The 22,556-nt window shown below is 49.6% G+C and overlaps 1 protein-coding gene across 1 annotated transcript; it reads left to right on the forward strand.

Annotated features, from left to right (window-relative positions):
- The first annotated feature begins 131 nt into the window (after window positions 1-131).
- On the forward strand, window positions 132-21,449 carry boc (BOC cell adhesion associated, oncogene regulated). Its single transcript, XM_058060554.1, has 19 exons — window positions 132-283; window positions 370-924; window positions 11,922-12,048; window positions 12,405-12,677; window positions 15,117-15,263; window positions 16,029-16,172; window positions 16,414-16,713; window positions 17,247-17,519; window positions 17,588-17,856; window positions 17,955-18,120; window positions 18,211-18,279; window positions 18,660-18,869; window positions 18,973-19,148; window positions 19,335-19,557; window positions 19,636-19,821; window positions 19,995-20,182; window positions 20,280-20,368; window positions 20,444-20,622; window positions 20,720-21,449. Exons 3-19 carry the CDS (start codon window positions 11,937-11,939, stop codon window positions 20,869-20,871), a joined length of 3,156 nt encoding a protein of 1,051 aa, XP_057916537.1. The 5' UTR covers window positions 132-283; window positions 370-924; window positions 11,922-11,936; the 3' UTR covers window positions 20,872-21,449.
- Window positions 21,450-22,556: the final 1,107 nt, after the last annotated feature.

The following is a 22,556-nucleotide window of genomic DNA, read 5'->3' on the forward strand; positions in this document are numbered from 1 at the left end:
ACTTTGACAGTCTTCGTCGAGTGCCCAAAATTCGAGTCTTTGTCAATCTCGCATCTTTAGTCGAACACCTTGAATCTTGGTCAACTCGTGAGTCATCCTAAACTCGAGTCTTCAACACTTGAGTTGAAAGAAAGCTCGAGTCTTGGTCACCTTGTGAGTCAGTGAAAGTACCTGTTAGTCAGAGTGAATCGTTCGTGTTGTGGAGCCTGTGCTGCAGGCAGGAAGCAGAGAGGAGAGTTGATTTGAGGCAAAGAGCAGATGTGTTCAGCTGGTGGAAGCAGCGGTGAGTACATGAACGAGTTAACTTTCATGAGTACCCGTGAGTGTCAGTTAATTAAAAAAAAAACTAACTGTTCTTTCAACTAACAGCACAGCTGCCTGGAGGGCTGCAGGCCTCAGTGGACTGGTCAGTATAAAAACTGTGTGGACCAAAGCATACCAAATGAGGAGGTAGGGAAGGGGTGAAACTTTTTACCCCTGCAGGACAGCCCTGAAGAGGAGTTAATATGTTTTAATGAGTGAAACAAACACATGTGCTGGCATTGTACGTTTTTGCCATGAGGTGACGTGCAGGTTGTTTTTTAGGGGGTCCATGATGCAGTTCCCGCATTGTTCACGTCCCTCCTCCTGCTTGGGAAGTGGGAGGACTCGAAAGGCGTCGCAAAAGCGGGGGGAGAATTGTTTGAGAGCTCAGTCATCCAAAAACGGCCTTTCAGTGTGAGAAACTTTGTGTGGAGAAAATGTCGCTGGCTTCGTCGCAGTGAATCCAAACAACACACGAGAACAAGTAGAAGAAGACGACGTTTTTTGCTTTCTTTTTGCTTTTCTTGTTTGGGAGAAGGACTAAAAAAGTCGCCCGCAGTCGAACTGAAGATCGCTCTGCAGAAAAAAAACGAGGTGCGAGCAGCAGATCGAGCAGTTTTGGTAAGTTTGAGGCTTTCTTCTTCAATGAAAACAAACCTAGCTATGTTATCAATGCACTTTTGCACTAATCTTTACTTGCGCCGAACTTTAAAACGCCAAAAAGTGATCGTTGGGTCGCTACCACTTTGTCATGCTTGCTAGCATCCTAGCATGTGTTTCCTTTTTAAACGTATCCGTGCACCCCAAAGCTGGACTAAATGTCATTTCGGCTTCCAGAAATGAGATTTTCATTCGGCGTCACAGTTTTAGCGTCTTATTAATGTGCTGCTTTCTTGACTTTGAATTGGCGTGGAAAACGGCCGCACTTTAAAACCACTAAGTGTGTTTTTCGGGAGTGGGCGACACGTCGCTTGTGATTTTGTGGCTTAGTTTTGTCTTTTTTTCTACTAAAAGTCATTTACGTGTTGCAGGCCGCAGCCTACAGTGGCCAACTTTTTTTTTTGGGGGGGGGGGCATTTGAACTGCTGGGTTCATTTACCCCCCCACTATACCACCAGACAGTGTAGCAATGTCGGACAGAATTCTGGGGAAAGCGTTTTCTCCCAGCCTACAGTGAATGCACCATTTCCCTGCACATTATCTGCAGATTCGGTGACTGTTTTTTCGAATGGCAAGACATAATAAACATTTAAAAGGACCAATTTGTTCTGATTGAATGTATGTATTTAGTTTACTGTCTTGTCTTGCTGATGTTGTCACGCATAACAACCAGAGCGATGCTTTTCTGGGTCTGGTGGTGTCAACCTCCTCTTAAAACATCCCTCCTCTGTCATGGCTGCTTGCATCCTCTTAATGAGAAGATGTTTGTGTTAATCCCCCAGGGCTGCTAATGAGCCTTGGCCCTGGTCTCAGTCACCAGCCGGAGGGGGTCTGGAGGACGGCAACGGCCCCAGGGCTCATGTTGTCCAGCCCAGGTGTTGTTTTTGTTGTCACAATTCACATTTCTGGCCCCGGAATCTGCTCTTGACATGAGACAAGAGCGCCGCTGAATTGATGTCACTCGGATTAAAAGTCGAGAAGCAACCGTCTGGCCTCCTCGCTAATTGGGAACGCTGTTTCTCAGGGAATGAACTGGTCTCTGGAACAAAGAAGATAAGCGAGGCTCTTGGCAAGTGAGATGCATCAAAGTTGAACTAATTGATTCCAGTCCTGATTATCTGCCCGTTTCTCTGCGCCATTCATCAAAACACCATTAAATGAAACGCTTATGCGGCATCTTAAATTATAGTCTTGGGTCGATTCAGGCCAAACTTGCACTACATTTACATTATGTATTGCCATAGCAACCACGTGGGCGCATAATGTCATCAGAAAGAACACAACCAAGAAATGAATCTGTGCTGCATGGTTAATAATGATTGATAAAACTTGCTACAGCGTGAATTAATTCTAGAAAATACACATAATGTGGTTAGAGTCTCATGAAAGGCCTACAATAGTCGCTGGTAAGTGGTCTAAGGTAAAACATGCCCCCGTTCCAGTCATTTTATAAGCTGGTAAAAGTAGCATTCATTCAGTCAGATCACAGGAAGCCACAAGAAGCCACGTGGGCTCGCCGGACAAACATTTTTATGTCCGTTTCAAGGGCCAGAGCCGAAGCTGTATCGTTTTAATGTCGGCTATGATGAGAACCGCAGCAGGCTGTCATGCTACGGTATTTGACTTGTCTTTAGGGGCTAACGGATCCAGCCAGGAGACTGACTTTCTTGCCAGTTTGGCCTCAGTTATCTCCTTTGAAGGCGAAACTGGAAAGGCTTTTGCATATTTATCACCTATCGCCTGTTGAGGAATGCTCCAGCGGTGTGTATCTTGGTGGCCAGCCACCTCAGTGTGGTTCTCCAAATGCATTTTTCTCCTTTCGGACATGGCTTATGTCGTAAGTGTTGAGTAAAAATGGAGATGATGTGGTGTTTGTGACTGCGGCGTTGTTATTGCAGAGGGTGGAACGTTGCTGTTAAGTGACAAAAGAGGAGGGGAAGAGGGGAAAAGGAGCCTTCCTGGAGGGCATGCTTTCATCTTTGACAGCGGGACACTCGTGCAGCCAAAACAGACACTGGCGGGGCAAACTTTTTGGGCTTTTACCGCCCGTGTGAGCGTCCAATCAGGGCGGTAGGGCCTCAGCTGGGGCCTCACCTGTGTGCTCCCTCGAGGCAAGAAAGAATACAAGTGTACTGATTCAGTGATGTCTCTAGTTTTGTAGCTACATCTAATTGTGGTGTGTAACTGCGATGCAGCATAATGAGTGGTGTCTAATACTTCACTTCCATTATTTATGTACAATGCAGCAGCCTAAAGCAAAAAATAGGGTGAATTGTGGATGAAGTCTTGTATTGGATTGGTACTGGCTTCAGTGCTGATTGATTGAAAATGATGGGTTTATGGGTGCATCCATAGGAGGACACCTGGGCTGGCAGGTTTCCACGAGGGGCCGCATACCTCTGGCAGCCTGGGCCGTATTGAGAGGGAGGAATGCGAGGACAAGGGGGGGGGGTGGACTTTTGAGGATAATTAAACATGCCGCCATCAAACGAAACAAGATTAGAGCAGAGGAAAAAAAATCCCTCTCCGCTTCAGGTGCCTCTCACAGCCGACGGCAACCTTTCCCACGCATTTTTTGATATTCTGTCCATTAATAAGCATTAGCCAAATCCCTCTTAGCTGCAGGTTAATTGGCTCCTGATTGATGAATGAAGTTACCTCTGCTCACTTTCTCTTGCACACTTGCAAACTCACACATTGTGAATGACGTGTGAGTACTGTTTGCTTACTGATCCACTCCACATCAATTGGAGGTGTGGGGGGGGGGGTGCTTGTGTGTAGACAAATAGCGCTGTGTGTGTAAAGTAGATATTTGGACAGAGATTAGAGGGTGTTGTTGGCGACACAGCTGAGCTCTAATGGATCATTCACATGCAGGTGTAATATCGGTCTTACCTCATTAAGTTTATTCAATCAATGTGTCCATGCAGGTCCAAAATCTGGCAAAATCTGAAGGAGAACGTTGCACGACATGACTGTAGAACGAGTTGCGTTCTCACCTGCAGTACAACAACACATTCAGTATTTTATTATTTGCATTATTGGCCATGATGCAAAACGTCTTCTTAAACTGGCACTGGTTTGAGTTATTTCCCGGGCTCCGTGTACGATCCTGCAGACATCATCATGGTACATCTGCTATATCAGTGTATTGATGAACAAAGCCGTTATCATGCTTCATTTCGGAAATATTTGAGTTTGTGTGGACATTGCCTTAAGGTGAAGAATGTCCTTTCCGCTGACATTCAAACTTTTCAAAACATGAACTTTCCTGCACCGACGTGAGTAAATGTCATGTAGGATTCTAGGCTGTGTTCCAATGCTTTAACCAATAATCACATGTAAAATGGAAGAATGTCAAATTGGCAGGGCCTCATCCCAGCGGATGAATCACTGGGCACCCCCCCCCCCCCCCCCCCCCCACCCAACCTCCTCCCAGCGTTATCAAGAGCTGGAATTTTCCACTGTGCTGCTCTGTCAGCTGTCCAACGTGAAGTGGTTGGATTTGATGTTACGGTGAAATACTATACTCCTGAGCTTCTTGCTCAAATTTGTTTGAGAAAAGTACACCTCGACAGTCACATCTTAACCCTCCATCTTTATGGACGAGGGGACAGCGTACCCCCAACACCTCAGTTCAGCCAGCATCAAAGTATAATCTACACATAAGTTACACTAATACCAAAAAGGAAGACCAACTTAATCAGAGCTGTAGTGCTTTTTTTTGTTTGACTGTACTTTTTTAGTGTGCTTATATAACTTATTTTTCCTACTGAAAACATCCACCTCCAATGTTCCAGCTGTGTTTTACTGTAGACCATTGAACATTGGATACCCATGAAACCAAACAACGTTTTGAGCTGTTTCGAACGTGTTGTATAGGCCAATCATCTTTGCAGTGTGCAGTTGTCATTTCAAATCTTTGCTTTTGCTAGCGGTTCACTTCTTTTTACACTTGCAAGACGAGTGCCGTTCTGGCGGTTCCGGTATAGGTTGGATTACCTGGCACATCCAGGCCCCTGATTGGCAGGACCAGAGGTGTCTGTGCTGAAAAGACTAAATGGAGCTCCAGACTCTGAGAGCTGGTTCCTGCATGGTTCCTGCTCCAGCTGCTTCTCCTCTTAGGCCCGCCCAGGTCCGGCTTGCTTGCTCTTTCATTTCCTGCCCCCCACCCCCAAATACCTGCTTTTCCAATAAGCCTTGTGACTTCGCTGAAGCCTTATCTCCTTTCTCGGGGCTGCCTGCCATATCTGTTTTACATATAACCATGCAGCCGCTCCGCTTCTCCTTTTCCTTCCTGCGTCTCCCGCTGAGCCAGGCAGCCTCACTCACAAATCCCTCCCTTGGCTCCTGCTGAATAATAGGCAGAAATTGCTCTTGATTTATAATTGGTTCCATGCTGCTAAAGAAAGTTTTCTTTTTTTGGGGAGGGAGAGCCTTCTCCCCCACCTTTTTCCATCCCCCAAATGCAGGAAGGAGTAAGCTGCACGCATGTACTGACTGTATGGAGCAAAAACGTCGGAATGGCAGCACGGCCGCTGTGTGTATTGTGTACCTAATAAAATGCATGCGTGCTGTATGGCGTGTATGTGTGCCCCAGGCTGAGGATAGAAGTGGCAGCTTGTTTTTCTGTGTGTGTGTGGAGGGAGGGAAAAAAGGATCCTGAGGTCTGCATATTTGTGCGCTGTGTGAGTATACTTTTACCATGTAATAGGACTTTGTGTGATTGCTTGCTTATGCGCGGCCAGAGAAAGCAGGCAGCCAGAGAATAGTTGTGGCTAGGTGAAATATGTAAGTGCATGTGTGTGATGAGTGCTCTTGAAATTGTGGGTATTAGTTCGCTTTCTCCTCACCGCGTTGTTTGTGTGTGTGTGTGCGTGCATGTGTTTAGATGCTCGCTGCTCGGCTAAAGCCAGCAAAGACTTATTTATCCTCCTTAAAGAGTGATGTTTCCTTTGCAAAGTTCAGTGTTTCCTGTACATTTATTTATTTGTGGCCGGCCGCCCTCGTTCATAAACATATGATATGGGACTGTCTGCTTGTCAAGGCACCTTATATCCCCTGCTCTGCCAGATAATAAGAAGATGTAGAAGGAGGGATCAGGCTTGCCAACTTATTGACACTGTTGCTACATTTAGCCAGCAGTCAGACTAGTCTTTTTCAAAAAAGCGACGAGTGAGAAATCTTAGATTGTGAAAGCTACACAGCAGATGTAGTATGTTTGTTCTATTTGCTGGATGTATTAATCTGTGGCAGCGTTGCATCATGGCCAATGAGACGATCACGTCATGACATCATCCTCTATATAATATATTGCAGTGGTGTTGGAAAGGCTGATTTATTTTTTGCATAGGTAATGGAATACCAATAAAGAAAATTGTGACTGCTCCGTGGTGTGATTGTATGACAGTTCCATTTTTTGTAGGGGAAAGAACCTCATTTAGTTGTTGTTCTTTCCAAGTGTAGGAAGCTGTAACACACTAACTTCTCCACACTTGTCGGTTTTTGAATACACAAGAACATCCAGCATGTCTGCTGGGATACATTGTGGTTATCCATCACCATGCAGTTCCATAACTATTGTTTCTTGGTGGAAGCCGTTATCATAGTAATCATAGCAATCAAACGTTTCCCTTCCTTCCTTGCACGTGATTGGCTAATACATTGTCCTATGTTCCTTTAAAAAAAAATATATATTATTTATTTTTTTGACCGTTCCTTTCCCATGGCCCCGCTGCTTCGTGCCGGCATCTCACGCCAAGCGCAGGAATGTGTCGTAATTAGCTCGCCATGGTTAATTCAGCTTCGTTATCTAAATTAATGCTAATTCGCCGGTGCCTAATTGATTTGAACGCCTCCGCCCCCCCCTCCCCACTTTACAATTGTGGGTCTGTCCACATCTCCCTCGTTAATCCCCAAAGACGCTCTGCAGCTCGTTAGGGGAAGTCGGGAGGATTTGGACGGGCATGTAGTTTAATACCTTGAAAGATGGCTGCGAGGGGGGGGGGTGATCTCGTTAGCGATGCTTAGATAGGTTTTTGTGGGTAATTTGATGGCATGAGAACCAGCCTGTCTCCACCTGTTGGTTGCTTGGTTGGCTGCCAATGCTCTTCTCCTGGCGGAATATCTTTCTGGTCACATCATTGTCTTCACAGGACACTTGCAGCTTTTTTTATATTTTTATGCACGTTTATAATAATAGCAATAGTGGGATTTAGTTTGACTAAAAAAGACTGAGACGCTGACCTGGACTCGCACTGCCTTACACAGTCAGGCTTTGTTGACAGTTGCCATCACTTCATAAAGCAACACTACAATTTTCCTTACTGTGGATTATTATTATCATTATTTTTCTGTGGTTTGAGGCCTTGTTGTAAAGTGTTAGTGTGGCCTGAATGGCTCCTGTGTCAGGATTGTTAGCATTGCTGCTAACAAACAAAGTTATCTGCAACACCCCTTTTGCCTCTGCCTGTTTTAGTAGGTGACTTCTACGGGCTGTGTTAAGTCAACTCTGGACCCCCACCCCCCCTTGCACTCGTAACCCGTGCCATCGAGCGAGCCAACAGCTTGACAGAGCGAGGTGAAAATATGTCAGCGTGTTGTCGAGCGCCGGCCTCCCATTGGCTGACCCGCCAGTTGACGTCCTGCTCCTGGAGTCAACCCCCTCCCTCATCCTTTTACCCATCAATCCAGAAACTCTCTAACCACTTGGTCATTGAGCCCCCCCCCTCCCTCCCTCATCTGCGTGGTCATTGAGCCAGGGCCCATCAGCTCTTCCTCGGGCCCTTCAGAGCAGCGTCTCCCCTTTCTCCAGGGGTCCGCGAGGGTCTTTGTCTGTGCGCCGGCTCACTGCTTTACAATGACTCTCCACTCTATTAAGGTGCGTTCTGCCTGTTAGCGTCGCCCGGGGCAACCGGCCTCCCGCGCGGCAGCTATGCGGCGCTGCATTGTGGGCCGCGGAGCCCGGCGGGCAAGTTGAATCCTCCGCCACTCCTCACACTTGACACCGCATGTGTTTATCTAAAGGGGGGGACCGGGGGGAGGGGGTGGGGGGCTTGTGGTGTGTTTGGAGAACCTCAAGAAGAGAGGGAGGGGGGTACACAAGACGTAAAAGTGAGGGAGGAAGGTGGGTAAGGAAGGGTGATAAATATTCAACAGCCAGGGAACCCCCCCCCCCCCCCAAGCCAGAAAGCAGATGGAATGTGAGCGCTCAGAGAGGAGGCTCCAGGCTGGTTTTGTCCAATTAGCAAGCTTGTCAAAATGAATTTATCCGCCCGGAGACAACCACAATGGCCCCGGAGGGGGCTGGAGAGAGGGGATGGGCATTGGGGCGCTCCCCTGGTGGTTTTACTTACTGTCATGTGACCACAAACGCAGCGTAGACACGATATGAACAAAAGTATTTAGACACCAGCAGGAAGTGAAAAGTGAAGCACATTTGGAGTATTATTACCGTTACTGTACCAACAGGACCTTGGAGTATTTATGGGTGAGGTCAGAGGTCAAGGCCTGTCCAAGCCTGCCTTTCTTGCCAACCGAATCATTGTTTCATTTTGCTATTTTTTATATTCTATTACTACAATTATATTGACACGACACCATTGTACGCGTATATGACTTACTAAGGCACTGTATGTAAGTATCAATCTAAGACCACTCATGTGTTTGATGTATCTCATCGTCTTCTGAATGTGAAACAAATGCTTGTCCTGTACAGAGGACAAAAATGCATTCCTCAGTCTGAGGAGGTTCAGCCATGTGTTTCCCACAGGACTACAATCTATTTGTGGTGGCATGTTGCTGAGGTCAGGGGCTCGATGACGCCATCGTTGGCAGTGAGTCACATGTGTCAAAGATGATTTAGTTAGTTGATTGATTCGTCTACAGCTTGTTGTTTTGATTTATGGAGTGATTGTTTTTTTAGGCTCTGCATGGACCAAGTCATTGGTTATGAACAGTTCGCGGTTTGGACTCCGACATAGGAAAAATAGGCAAACATATTGATCACTGTTTTGGCAGTAGGCAACACTGGTCCCTCCTGCTTTGTCTTCTTCTTCCCTGGCTGACCAAGAAGTAGCGTTACTATGCCATCTACTGCCCAGAGTTGGAACAACGAGCTACTTTCACGAATGTGTCTATGGGTGAGGCTGAACAGGTAGCGACAAACGTACTTGTGGTGGAACTAGGAAATGAATGTATGGGGAACATTGCATGGTCATGAGTACTTTTGTTTCCTGCTACTCATACTGTATATGCCCAACAAACGCTGTAAACACACATGCACCTAAAAACGTTGTTGTTCTTCCAGTCCAAGTGTAAGTTTACAAATTGCAGTCACAGACAGCTGGAAGATATGAAGTCTATTTTGTTTTAATACCGCATGACAACTCCCACATAGAGTTTTGGGCACGTATGGATTTAGAGGGGGGGTTGGGCTGAGTGTTCTGGTTTTTATCAGCCTTGCTGCTGTGTAGGAGTCTCCTCTCTCTTTCTCTCTCTCTCGCTCCTTTGTGTGTGCGAGCCTGGTTTTAGGGAGGGATGGATGGATGGAAAAGGTTGGACATCGATGTCAGGGCAACTTTTCATCTGGAGGCTAAGCAAACACGAGGCCCAGCTGACCAATCAATCACGTTCGTGGCTGTTTTTAGGCCGCCATGATGTACGAGGGAGCTGTTTTAACAACGCTCCATCCATCTCGTCCTCCCTTCTCACTGCTTTCACAGTGCCAACTAGACGGCACGATTGGGACAGGTATCCAACAGGTATTGGTCCGTCCCGCCGTGGCCCGCTTTGCATTTTAGCATCCCCCACAGTGGACACAGGTGCTGCATACAGATGTGCGCGTCTTTTTATGAGCAGCTGCTCCAGGTTGCGAGCGGCCCACAGAAGCCACAGGCCTCCACACACTTTGTTTGTTTACCGTGTCAGCTCGCCACTAAATGCAAGTGTACATATGTGACGCTCCGGCTGGCTTATTCACTCAAAATGCCCGTCTCACGTCTCCGTTCCAGGGGGGAAATATTTGCCAAGCTTGTTTTCTCCTTTTTCCCCCACATTGACAGCGGTGCAATCTAATGGAGCCAATAAAGCCGGCACATCAACACACTTCTTATGTTGGATTAAGGGTACCTATTGTGGTACTGTAAGTACGCCACTTTATTTATTTACGTGGCCATTCTTCTGGGAAACAGCGCACACATTTTGTGGTAAAGGGATCTGACATCCAAGTGAGCTACAAATTAACATTTAATACCACAACTTAGCATCATTTGAGCCTAAAATACCCGCGTCTTATTCATTTGGACAGTTGTTGCCATGATGCCACCTATTGAGTTTAGAGTGTTTGTACAAACTGTACATAAGTTTTATGTATGATAAACTTAACCTAGACCGGCTTTTCAGTGTTTTTTGTGAGCATTGTTTTGGCTATTGAACATTAGCAATCTGTTAGCCACCTCGGTGAAACAGCCTGTAATAATAAAAGTAAAAAAAGTGCTCCAAAATGAATAATTCTGTAAAGAATTCTTCCAGCTTCTTGTGTTGTTTTTGCATGTCGGCGGGTGGTCGCTAATCTAATATTGCTCTTATTAATGGCGTGCAGTGTGTGGTCTTGTGTGTGACTCTTGGCTTAGCTAACAACTGTTTTTCCGTCAGCTTGCTGCATGAACTCATTTTCACTAAATGTGCCCGGCAGCTCCACATTTTCACCGAGCGAGAGAGAGCGCTTGTAAGAGTTTCCATCCTCTTCCTCCCCGCTACTCGCCTGCTCTTTGTGCTTTGTCCGTGCGGCCTCATTAATCATCTCCCCTCGCCGCGATAAGAGCTGGACAAACACGACAGCACCAGAAAGCCTCCTTTCTGTATTTCTTTTTAAAGCGCCCTTGAATATTATGCATGTTCAGGGACGTGCGATGGGAGTGGGAGGGATGTGAGCGGTGCGGGACGGGACCACCCTCCTCATCCTGACGGGAAGTTGTTAGTTTAACCTGACAGGAAAGAATTCAGGAAACTTGGCAGCGAGCGACGCCAGAGCGAGAGAAGAGATGCACTCTCTGCATTAACCGTTAATAGACCGGCTATTACCATCAGCATCCCGCCGCACTGGAGCATGACGCCGCCGCCGTCACCCCCCCACCCCCACCTCTCATTAGCCGCTCTTTCAATACAGCCTCTTGTTTTTTGTTCTTCCTGGTGCACTCTTCTACCTGGATCACTTACACCTGAGCGGGGGGTGGGGGGCAGCGTCAGGTTACAGCCCCCAGAATGAGGGCGCCCCTTTGATGAATGCATGGGGAGACGGGGTCAGCGTGGCGGGATGGGGGCTTGGCGGAAAAGAAAGGGTAGGCTTGTGTGTTGCTGCTGGGGGCACTGACAGACTTGTGTTTCCTTCATGGCCGCCTGTTTGTGGACGTGACGCAGACCGGGAGATGCTTCTATCTTTTTGACTTTGTTTTTATAAACAGACCTGGGAATAAGACAGAGCGCTGTAATGTGCCTGCCAGGCCAGTAGTTAGCAGTGCCACTGCATGCATGCTTCTTTTCCTCTTTCAATTGATGTCTGTAATGTACATTTGACATGTAAAGGAGGATTTAGTGAGGTTGGACTCCTTCACCAGTTGTCTTGTTTATGCCCCCAGATAGCAGTTGCTGTGGCAACAAAGGATGGACCTAACAGACATTTAATGGCACATCAACCTTACATGGTCGTCTGAATCAAAGTTTACATGATGTTGGTGGTGTAGCTGTCACACATTTATCCAGATCTGCACCAAAACCTGCACCACTGCTCACTGCACCACCTCCACCAGGTTTCATGGAATTTGCTGATGTTGTTTATTGTCGCCAACAAACGTCAATGAAAACATTCGCTCCTTTATGCTATCATGGATGCATGCTGCTGGAGTGCGTACCGGTGGAAATTGGTTTTTCAAAAGTCCTATTTTCTGTCTCTTCCACAGAGCGGTGCATGGAAGATGTCGGGAAAGCGAGACTGGACTCCGTGGATGAGAAAAAGAAGCGCTCCAGTGTTGTGCGCGCTGGGTGCAGTACTGCTGTGCTGCCTCCAGAGTGGCGCCGCCGTCCCTGGTGAGTGCACCGAGTGGCGTTTTCAAAACAAGGAACGCACACAGTCGGCGTACGGATGCCTTTACGTGGGTTTTTCCTAACACCTGGCGCAGCCCGAGTCCCGCCAAGGCCAAAATATTCCCACTCGCAGGGAGGGAGGCGTTTTAACGTGTTTGGCAGCTGCAGCAGCACTTTGTTTGAAATAAATCTCAAGGAGTGGGTAGCTTGCATGAGCAGCGCTCGCCACCAAGGCGGGCGGGAAAGAGAAAAGAAGTATTGTGTGTCAACAGAACTTCCAAGAGGGAAAAAAGAATAAACGCAAAACTGTCTAAAAGCCCAAAGCTGATTCTTGTAAAAAAATCATTTCCCATCATCAGACGAGGTCCCAGAGTTCACCGAGGAGCCCGCCTCGGTGGTGCAGAAGCTGGGAGGCAGCGTGAGTCTGCAATGCGGCGCCCGGCCCGCCTCCGCCAACATCAGCTGGCGCCTGAATGGCCGGCACCTGACGGACGGAGATCTCGGCGTGGTGCTGGGGCCCGGCGGCTTGTTCATCGCCACGCTCTCCAACGTGACTCTTGGCCGCTACCAGTGTGTGGTCGCCACCGACGCCGGAGCCCTGGCCAGCGTGCCTGCTGACGTCACCGCAGCCAGTGAGTAACCACCCACGCTGCGCACACACGCGCTTTTTCACAAAAGAACGTCCAAAAAACACAAGTTGGGGACCGTGGCCGTGCATTTCGAATTATTTTGCATGAGTCACTTTTTATTCTGTTAACTTTTTATTCAAGACTTTGTTTTGCCTCCTAGCCTTCGCCTAATGGGGTTTAGATCCTCAGATTGGCTGGGGGGGGGGGTATATTTGATATGCATCATGGGACCGTGAGGCGGCCTGAAGCAGTGTAACCTGAACCACAGGAATGAAGGGGACCCGGGGGCAGGGACCAGTCCGAACAGGAAGAGGGACCCGGACTCGCTGAGTACCCAACCCCCCCGCCCCCGTTTGCTCCCATAACCTCTCCATGGGGCCTGACAGCTGGGCTCAGCAGAAGTTATGGTCCCATTACTGACTCAGAGGTTGCTGAGGGACGTGTGGTGGACGGGGGTGGGGGGGGCTGTGGTGGACGAGGGGGCCGCGTGTATGTCTCAATGTCTGACTGGAGGACATGATGAAGTTGCAAACGTAGTCGTGCGTGATGTGATGTGAGGCGTGAGGCTGATGACGCCGTGAGGTGTTCAAGACCAGCCCAGACAAGATGAGACCTGGTTGTCCTCACGCAGCTTTCACTCCTCGCCTTGTCACTTTCTCCTGCCTCCCCTTTCCTTGCCGGCCACGTCCCCTCCCCTCGCCAACACCGCTGCCAAGATATAAAACAAAAGCCCTTTTTCCGTCTTGCCTCACTTTCAGTTTTCAACTTGTGGTCCTGTTGTCCAAAATGTACCAAATGAACGAAGTGGTCGTGATACCGCCATGTTGAGCAGATGCGTCATTGCCGCCTCTAAACCCAGATGCTAACTTTGCTGCAGTACTACACTCCACAGTCTCCGCTTTGCTGCAGTGGCCCTTAGTCTCCTCTTGTTGGTGATGTTAAACTGAACTGAACCAAAGCGCTCCATCGTTGCCACGCCCCCAAGTACGTCATCATCAACCGCCCAGTCGCTCCATCTCCATGTGTTCTTGGCCACATTGGATTCCCTCGATGCCCTACCTGGTCCGGTCCACTCGTTGCACGTGAGCGCCAAGCACGTTGCACAAGGACACGCCGTAATCCACAATCCATAATCCCCAATCCATGCAGCGCCTCTGCTGCTCCGCATGAATATGATGAATGCATCCTGCTCCTCAAGCATCGGAGCCAAGGCTTTGCCAAGAAGGGGCCCCGGTGCGGGAGGTCCACTTGGCTTTATGAACACAATCAATCCTCCGCTCGGCCCCCCGACCTCTGCAGGATGCGCACACACACATGTACACACATGCACACACATGCACACACACACCTGAGCGAGGCAGCCATGCGGGGGTCTCCTGGCTGGGAAGAATGCGGGAGGGAGCGAGGGTTAAAGGGTGGAAGTGAAGGAATTTTTGAGACTGGAGGAGGAAGGTGTGCAGATATGGGGGGGATGTGGGGGGGTGCAGGAGGCTGTGAAAACACCACCTGATTGATTTAGCAAATGGAGCGCTCCGTCTTTGGGCTTTCAAGCCTACCAGCACTTAGCCTGACGGGCTTGGCTGGGATTCTCATCTTTCCCAAATTGCTGAAATGGAGAACCCAGCATACGTGTGTGTGTTTGTGGGTGTGTGCTTTGTGTTCATACCCTCATGCCCCCCCATTCCTCCACTTTTTATAGCTCCAGCAGACAGACAGACAGCAGGACCGGGTGAGTAAATCAGGGCTGTCTTGCAGGGAAGCCGTTTGTTCTTTGCTTTGATGAAATCATGGAGATGTTCCAGCTATCACTTGGACAGCAGATCCAAGAACAACACACCTCTCTCAAAGACTGAATCAACAACATATTTATGCTCCTGGAGAAACAATAGACCAATGTGCTGCTCTCGAACTCTATCATAAAAATGCCGGCCCTCCTCCTCCTCCTCCTCCTCTCTGCTGTTTTTCCGGCCTCTTAAGAGCAGCGTCGTGCCGTTTCCTCCCAAAGCCAAAGTGGATATATTTCCCTGAAACCCGATAGCCTGGACACCTCTCACCTCTGACCCCGCGGCCAGGCCTCTGGGCCGCTCAGGCAGGGGTTTAGGGGGTCAAAGGTGAGATCGGTGTCTGTGCCGTGCAGACTGTGTGTCTGCGGGGCGTTTGCAGCACATGGTCCCCGGTAATCCCACGCCGCCCGGTTCCCACGGAGCACCACCCAGCCCCGAGTATGAAGTTTGACAAGATGAGCCATGACTGCTAGGCTGTTACGTAGCCGGGGGGGGGCACGCCAAGGAAAGTTAAGCCGCTATATCACATATTTTAAAGCGAGCGATGCTATAAAGAGACGGGATAACAACCCAGCCGCCAGATGTTGTTTATGCAACCCAGACTGTGTCGCAACATACAGTACGTGTGACGTGACATCTCCACCTCGTCTCCTCTCAGAGCTGCGTGACTTCGAGCCCGACGACCAGCAGGAGATCGAGGTGGACGAAGGCAACACGGCCGTCATCGAGTGTCACCTCCCGGAGAGCCAGCCCAAAGCTCAGGTCCGATACAGCGTCAAGCAGGAATGGCTGGAGACGTCCAAAGGTAACCCCCACCGGGCCCCTGCCGCCCACTTATCACCACCCCTGCCCCCCCTACTTCCCAAACTATCTTCATAATTTACAGGAATGCCAAAGCGCTATCTGGGCCCATCATTAAAGCGCTGATAAGAGTATTATCTCAAGAATGCTCAAACGCAAATTGGCTTGTTTATTTTTCCAAACTATTAACTTCCCAACTGCCTGGAGAAGAAAAGCAGCCCAGCTTTAGCGGCTGGAATGCCGATGATGCCTCCGAGCTGTAGCTTCTGATACCAGCAGCTTCATCTGGGAGGAAATGAACAACATTTTACTGTGAAAACATTCCCTGCTTCAGTAGACTCCAAGCTGCCCTCCTGTGGCCTCTGGTGGTACTGCACCTTTATTTCATTCTCCAGCAGAAACCTGTTGAATTATTTTACTTTGCTTCGTCTTCTGATGCTGTTACTGTTGGAAAAGGAGTTGGGATTAAGGTGAGGGTTACGGACAAAGCGTAGCAGAGAGGAAGACCGTGTTCATTTTGGATCAGCAGTATTCCTTAAATGGAAAAAAGTGCTGGATTTAAAGCTTGTAGTGGAAATTCCACAGTAGTCCTTATGAAAACTGGGAGGAAGTCCCCACACCCTGCGTGCAGCGTCTCCAGCACCCGTAAAAATAACACCGAGAGAAGGGCCAAAGGTCATGTGACTCTATCCGCCTGTGTTTGAACAAGCGCTTCACGCGTTGTTAGGTTCGTCCTGGCGCTTCCATCATTGCGTTCTTCTCCCCGCAGGCAACTACCTCATCATGCCGTCAGGGAACCTGCAGATCGCCAACGCCACGCGGGACGACGAGGGGCCGTACAAGTGCGCCGCTTACAACCCCGTCACCCAGGAGGTCAAAACCTCCACCTCCACCGACCGCCTGCGCATACGCCGTAAGTCGCCGAGCATCAAAATGAACGTCGCGTTCGGGGTTCAGACATGTGCTGCACATGTGCCGCACACTTGCATGCCGCGGTGCACTTAGCCGCAGCTCCTGGCGGCCATAACTCTTTGAAACATTTGGAGCGCCTTCAAAGACATTCGCATTGTGATGTCAATTACGAGCCGCGCAGGAAGTCCCTCGCCAGACCCGACGTGGCAAATAAGCGCTCACGCGTCGTCTCCTTTGGACAGGCTCCACGTCGGAGGCGGCCCGCATCATCTACCCGCCGGCGTCCCGCTCCATCATGGTGACCAAAGGCCAGCGGCTGGTGCTGGAGTGCGTGGCCAGCGGCATCCCCACCCCGCAGGTCACATGGGCCAAGGACGGCCTGGACCTGCGCTTCCTCGGAAACAACACTCGCTTCCTGCTCAGCAACCTGCTCATCGACGCCGTGGCCGAGGGCGACTCGGGGACGTACGCCTGCCGGGCCGACAACGGCATTGGCTCCTCCGCCATGGCCGCCACCGTGCTCTACGATGTGCAAGTGTTTGGTAAGCGAGGACACCAATAGAAATATACATATACTTAGGAATATTACCAAGGCGAATATTAGGCTGGTACTGTGTGTGTGTGTGTGTGTGTGTGTGTGTGTGTGTGTGTGTGTGTGTGCATCTGGCTGTAATTAAAGCATTGTCGCTGCGGTAATGAGCTCTGCTTTCCCTCATCCACAAGCAGCCAACCATCAACTGGGTCCGTGTTCCAAGTACGGTTGATCGATGCCATTTTCCTCTTTTCTCTCGATGCACATTTCAACCGTTTCTATCCTGTTGGAAGACAGTAGAGTTCTACTTGGGGTTGGAATATCGTGTTTGGGTACCATAACAGCATAACAGTACCTCAAATGGAACAAAAATGGTGGTAGCTTTTTCATTTTCACCAATTGAATGCGTGTTTTAGTGAGAGGGGAGCTGTAATACCCCAACTTGTCCACTAGGTGGAGCCATTATACACAAAGGGTACATTTTCCTGATGTAAAAACTCCCTGATCTCCAGACCCTAAGCTGTCTTTGTCGTCACGGCGCAGAGCCTCCTCAGGTGGCGGTGGAGCTTCAGCAGCAGGAAGTGATGTTTGGCGAGACCGTGCGCTTCAGCTGCCAAGCCCGGGGCAAGCCGGCGCCGTCCGTGACGTGGCTGCACAACGCCCGGCCCCTCTCGCCGTCCGCTCACCACCGCTTGACCTCCCGCATGCTCCGCATCTCCAACGTGGGCCCCCAGGACGAGGGCCTGTACCAGTGCATGGTGGAGAACGGCGTGGGCAGCGCTCAGGCGTCCGCTCGCCTCATCACGATATCGAGCGGTGAGTGGGACGATGAGACTCGGTTCGTTTGAAAGAGTCGTTACCGAGCCCGATGTTTGTTGTCGCAGGGGTTAGCGCCAGGGGGAAGCTGCCCTCCATGTATCGGCCCCTCAGTCCGGACAAAGTGCTGAGGGAGCAGCCGCCCGTGAGGCCCGGGGCCTCGGGGGCCATGCTGCCTCTGGACTGCGCCTCGCTGCCGGGACAGATCCTGCCCGCCGAAGCCCCCATCATCCTCAGCCAGCCTCGCACCGGCAAAGCCGACCACTACGAGCTGACCTGGAGGCCCAGACACGAGCGAGGAGCCCCCGTGCTGGAGTACATGATCAAGTACAGAAAGGTACCGCAACAGAAGAAAGACTCATACAAAATTAGCACAACCTGGTTAGCTTGTTAGCAAACCAACGCTTCCATCCAAATAACCTGTGCGCGTCTCAGGTGGGCGACCCGTTGGCCGAGTGGACGTCCAGCAGCATCTCGGGCGCCCTGCACAAGCTCACGCTGGCCAAGCTGCAGCCAGACAGCCTCTACGAGGTGGAGATGGCCGCCAAGAACTGTGCGGGCTTAGGCCAGCCCGCCATGATGACCTTCAGGACCGGCAGAGGTAGGCCGCACCTTCCAGGTGGAACAAAAACACTTTTATTGTGGAAAACCTCACCCTGACTTCCTGTCTTCCTGTCTTCCTGTCCTCAAGGTCGCAAGGGTTTAGGAGGACACAACGATCTGCCCAAAACGCCTGCCGTCCCCTCGCCGAGCCTTTCTCGTAAGCATGGTTTCATGTGGCGCTACGCAAACCTGTCCTCCTCCTCCTCCTCCTCGGCTAGCGTCTTAGCTTTTGGACTAACATGACCGTTTCTCTCTCTTTCACTTTCACTTTCTCACGGATGAACTCTCAGTAAGTTTCTCTTCTCTACCAACATCCTGGTCCCCTTCGGGGGCTGCAAAATGCTGGGAATTTATAGCATTCTTAATGGTAAATATCACGTTGCAGCAATGCCAGCTACTTCCCTGTCAATCATCTAAAATCCCCGGAGAAATTCCTGGAAATGTCCGCCACTTTGCAGCCTCATCCTCCATCTTTGCTTTTCCCCACTTCCACTTTCACGTGTTGACATTTGACCTCCGTCTTCCCTCCCTCGGCAGCTCCCGAGGCGCCGGACAAGCCCACGGTCTCCACGGCGACGGAGACGTCCGCCTACGTGACGTGGATCCCCCGCGGCAACCGAGGCTTCCCCATCCAGTCCTTCCGCGTGGAGTACAAGAAGGTGAAGAAGGCGGGCGAGGACTGGGTGACGGCGGTGGAGAACATCCCGCCGTCACGCCTCTCCGTGGAGATCACCGGTCTGGAGAAAGGTGGGCCGTCTTCAGTCGGCACGATGTTGTGCTTTCCCACGGCCTTAAACACATCATCGGCGATCTGGTTAGCAAACCTAACACGGCGTTCTCATCCACGTAGGGACCTCCTACAAGTTCAGAGTCTTGGCTGTCAACGTGATCGGGTCCAGCCCCCCGAGCGCCCCCTCCAAAGCCTACACGGTGGTGGGGGGGAGGACCCACGAGCGCCCCGTGGACGGCCCCTACATCACCTACAACGAGGCCATCAACGAGACCACCATCATCCTCAAATGGACGGTAAGAAACCTTGAGTCAGTTTGTCTGTTCCAGGGTCAAACTGTGGCCATCAGAAAGCATTGGAGTCGTACTTGATCATTGTGCGAGTGTGTGGGATCTTGTACTGAGCAGCCAGAGCCTCTCCTGCAACACATTTCCCTTTCTATGGTTATCGTCACACGCTGCTGTCCTCCTGCCCCCCCCCAGTACACGCCAGTCAACAACACGCCCATCTACGGCTTCTACATCTACTACCGGCCCACCGACAGCGACAACGACAGCGACTACAAGAAGGACGTGGTGGAGGGCGACCGCTACTGGCACTCCATCGGCGACCTGCAGCCCGAGACGGCGTACGACATCAAGATGCAGAGCTTCAACGAGAAGGGCGAGAGCGAGTTTGGCAACGTGGTCATCCTGGAGACCAAAGGTGAGCGCGTCGGGCCCGAAGACGCCGTCCTCGCTCTTTCGCCGCGTCTCATCATCTCATCCTCATCCTCCTCCATAGCGCGTCCTCATCACCAGCGCCCCGCCCCCTCGGAGAGCCCCGACCAAGAGGTGGGCCACACCAGCGGGCTGGTGCCCCGGCCGGGTGACCTCCCTTACCTCATCGTCGGGATCGTGCTCGGAGCCTTCGTCTTCATCATCGTTGCCTTCATCCCCTTCTGCCTGTGGAGGGCCTGGGCCAAGCAGAGTAAGACGCACGTGCACGCACACACGTGCACGCACACATGATTTATTCATTAATTTCAAGTGAAGTAACGTCGCTGAGTCATTTGTCTCCATTCCTGTCGTGTTCACACGCTAAGGAAAGGAAACCACAACAAAACCTGATTGGTTGATTTTTTTATTATTATTTTTTTTTAGAGCAAACGTCGGACTTGTGCTTCCCGACCGTGGCTGCCCCCGTGTCCTCGTGCCAGTACACCATGGTTCCTCTTCAGGGTCTCGCCCTGGTGGGACACTGTCCCATGGACGCCCACCTGACGGTCCCGCACGCCGTTTACCCCGCGAGTGGAGACTACGGCCACAACGGCAAAGCCCACCGCCTGCAGGTGGGAATCGAATACGACGACACTGATCATGAGTTGTTTACTATTCGTGATCATGGTTGATGCCGACGTTGACCACGGTGGTGCTGCTGTGTTTCAGGACGACGTGGACTGTCCTCTGGAATGTGACACCTTGTTGCCGCAGGGACCGCCCAATGGGCACCTTCCGCTCTACCACTACGCCAGCAGGTACCTTCACCTGGCCGATGACGGGGCCGTCCGTCATCCATCAACGCCTCTGACTGACTTCCCTCCGCATTTTAGCGACGCCGACCCTCACGAGCAGACGTTTGGGCTGGCCGACGACTCTTCCCGTCAGCTCCTGGACTCTTCCTGTCAGCTCCTGGACTCTTCCTGCCAGCGCCTGGACTCTTCCCGTCAGCTCGTCGACACACAGGAGTTGAGCGGGGACAGGGACGAGGAAGAAGACAAACCTTCCGAAAGTATGTCGCCATTTTTTGAATAGTAAAACTGATGAGGACACTTGATTAGGTACAGCTGACCTTTGGATGGCTTGTTTCTCCGTCCTCCCAAATGCAGAAGCGGCGTCATTCCCTGGCCTTCCTCTAGAAGATGAAGGAATTTTCACCACGTCGTCGTCATCGTCTTCGGCCACGACGCCGCAATGCCAAGATACGAGCATCCAGGAAGTGAATGTCGTCCCAGGCGAAGGGAACGTCGCGTGTGCATAAGAGACTCTTTGAAACAAATCTATATTTATTTTTGTATCAGATATTTATATATTTATGCTTTTGTACATATTTGTTTCATACTGTATATAAGCTTATTTTCATATTGTAAAAAAGCTCTATTCATCTAAGGCCCGCCCCTTTGTGTCACATGGTCTTGTTCTGCTTCTTTGCTCAGCACTTGTAGATCATTCCTCACTTTCCCAAATGTTGGAATATTTAGCTTTACCGAGTCTGAGGTGCTTTATCACGGCTTTTTTTTGTACAGCAATAACGCCTTCTTCCTCTTCATAACTCATAGCAAGCACGGAAAAGAGATGATATATTGTATAGTTATTTATTTTTCTATTTCATCACTGAATGGGATTCTGGACAAAAAGATTTATCAGTCATGATAAGCTCAATTGTTTGTTTGTTTTTTACTCATTTGCTGGTTACCAAATGGCCGCCAGGAGGGGGCGCTGTGACGGTTGGGTCAGTGTTAGTAATATTCTTTCCAAGCAAAATGAAGGAATTTGAAGTGTAGCTGCTGTCTGGTTGCACAAGCTGGAGCACTATGGCATGTAAATAAAAGCTTATGAAGCCCATTTATGTCTGTATGTGCGTGTGTGTGTGTGTGCGCTTGTTGCCCTGTGGTGAATGGATACAGTGCTGCAGTCAAATGTTCTCTCATGAAACTTTTACTTTGGCGCCATCCAATGGACACAAAGAGTATTGCATGTAAATGTTCTCTTGTTTTACTGTGGTGTATCCAGGAAAAAGCCGAAAGAAAAAGAAGAAGCCCAAGTGGACAGTGAGTATTGTATTTTGAACACGATTGCATTTAAATACTGTATTTTTTTAACTATAGTGCTCTCTCGTGGACAGAAAGAGTACTGCATTTAAATGGTTTTAAATGTGCTCTTTCGTGGCCGGAGTTTTGCATTGACATGCGTGTGAGTATACACATTCATCATGGTCGTTGCATTCTTTTACTGTGGTGCTCTCTAGTGGACAAAGTAAGTATTGTATTCAGATATTCATACTCCTTAATCAGGAAAAAGCCTTTATACCATAGAACTCTCTAGGGTATTACATTTAAATGTTCAACATTGTATTGTGTCTTTATTTTTACCGTAGTGTTTTCTGCTGGACAGAGTATTGCATTTAAATGTTTTAAATAGTTTTTAGCATAGTGCTCTCTTGTGGACAGAAAGGGTATTGCATCTTAATGTTTAACATAGCATTATTCATTAATTTTTACCGTAGTGCTTTCTAGTGGACAGAGTATTGCGTCTAAATGTTTTAAGTGGATTTTAGCATAGTGCTCTCTAGTGGGCAAAAAGGGTATTGTATTTAAATGTTTAACTTGGCATTATTTATTTTATTTGTTTTACCGTAGTGCTTTCCAGTGGACAGAGTCTTGCATGTGAATGTTTTAAATTGATTTTAGCATAGTGCTCTCTAGTGGGCAAAAAGGGTATTGCATTTAAATGCTCCATTATTTCTTTATTTTTACCGGAGTGCTTTCTCGTGCAGTGTTTTTCCAACCTTTCTTGAGCCATGGCGCTTTTTTTATATTGGTGAAATCTTGCGGCACACTACTAAGCACCTCACGTGCATCACTAAGTATTGGAGGAACGAAGCAATCGGCTACGTGTTGCCACACGGACGAATATTACGTTGCTCTGCCTGTTTTCAGACCACGG

Source organism: Doryrhamphus excisus, chromosome 21 (assembly GCF_030265055.1).
Source record: "Doryrhamphus excisus isolate RoL2022-K1 chromosome 21, RoL_Dexc_1.0, whole genome shotgun sequence".
NCBI classification, from domain to species: Eukaryota; Metazoa; Chordata; class Actinopteri; order Syngnathiformes; family Syngnathidae; genus Doryrhamphus; species Doryrhamphus excisus.

Excerpts from the sequence above, each read along its gene's own strand:
- boc (XM_058060554.1), top strand. The coding sequence starts at position 11,937 with ATGTCGGGAAAGCGAGACTGGACTCCGTGGATGAGAAAAAGAAGCGCT. Across the intron at positions 18,121-18,210 it reads GACCTTCAGGACCGGCAGAG|GTCGCAAGGGTTTAGGAGGA; the intron begins GTAGGCCGCACC and ends CCTGTCCTCAAG. Across the intron at positions 20,623-20,719 it reads AGAAGACAAACCTTCCGAAA|AAGCGGCGTCATTCCCTGGC; the intron begins GTATGTCGCCAT and ends TCCCAAATGCAG.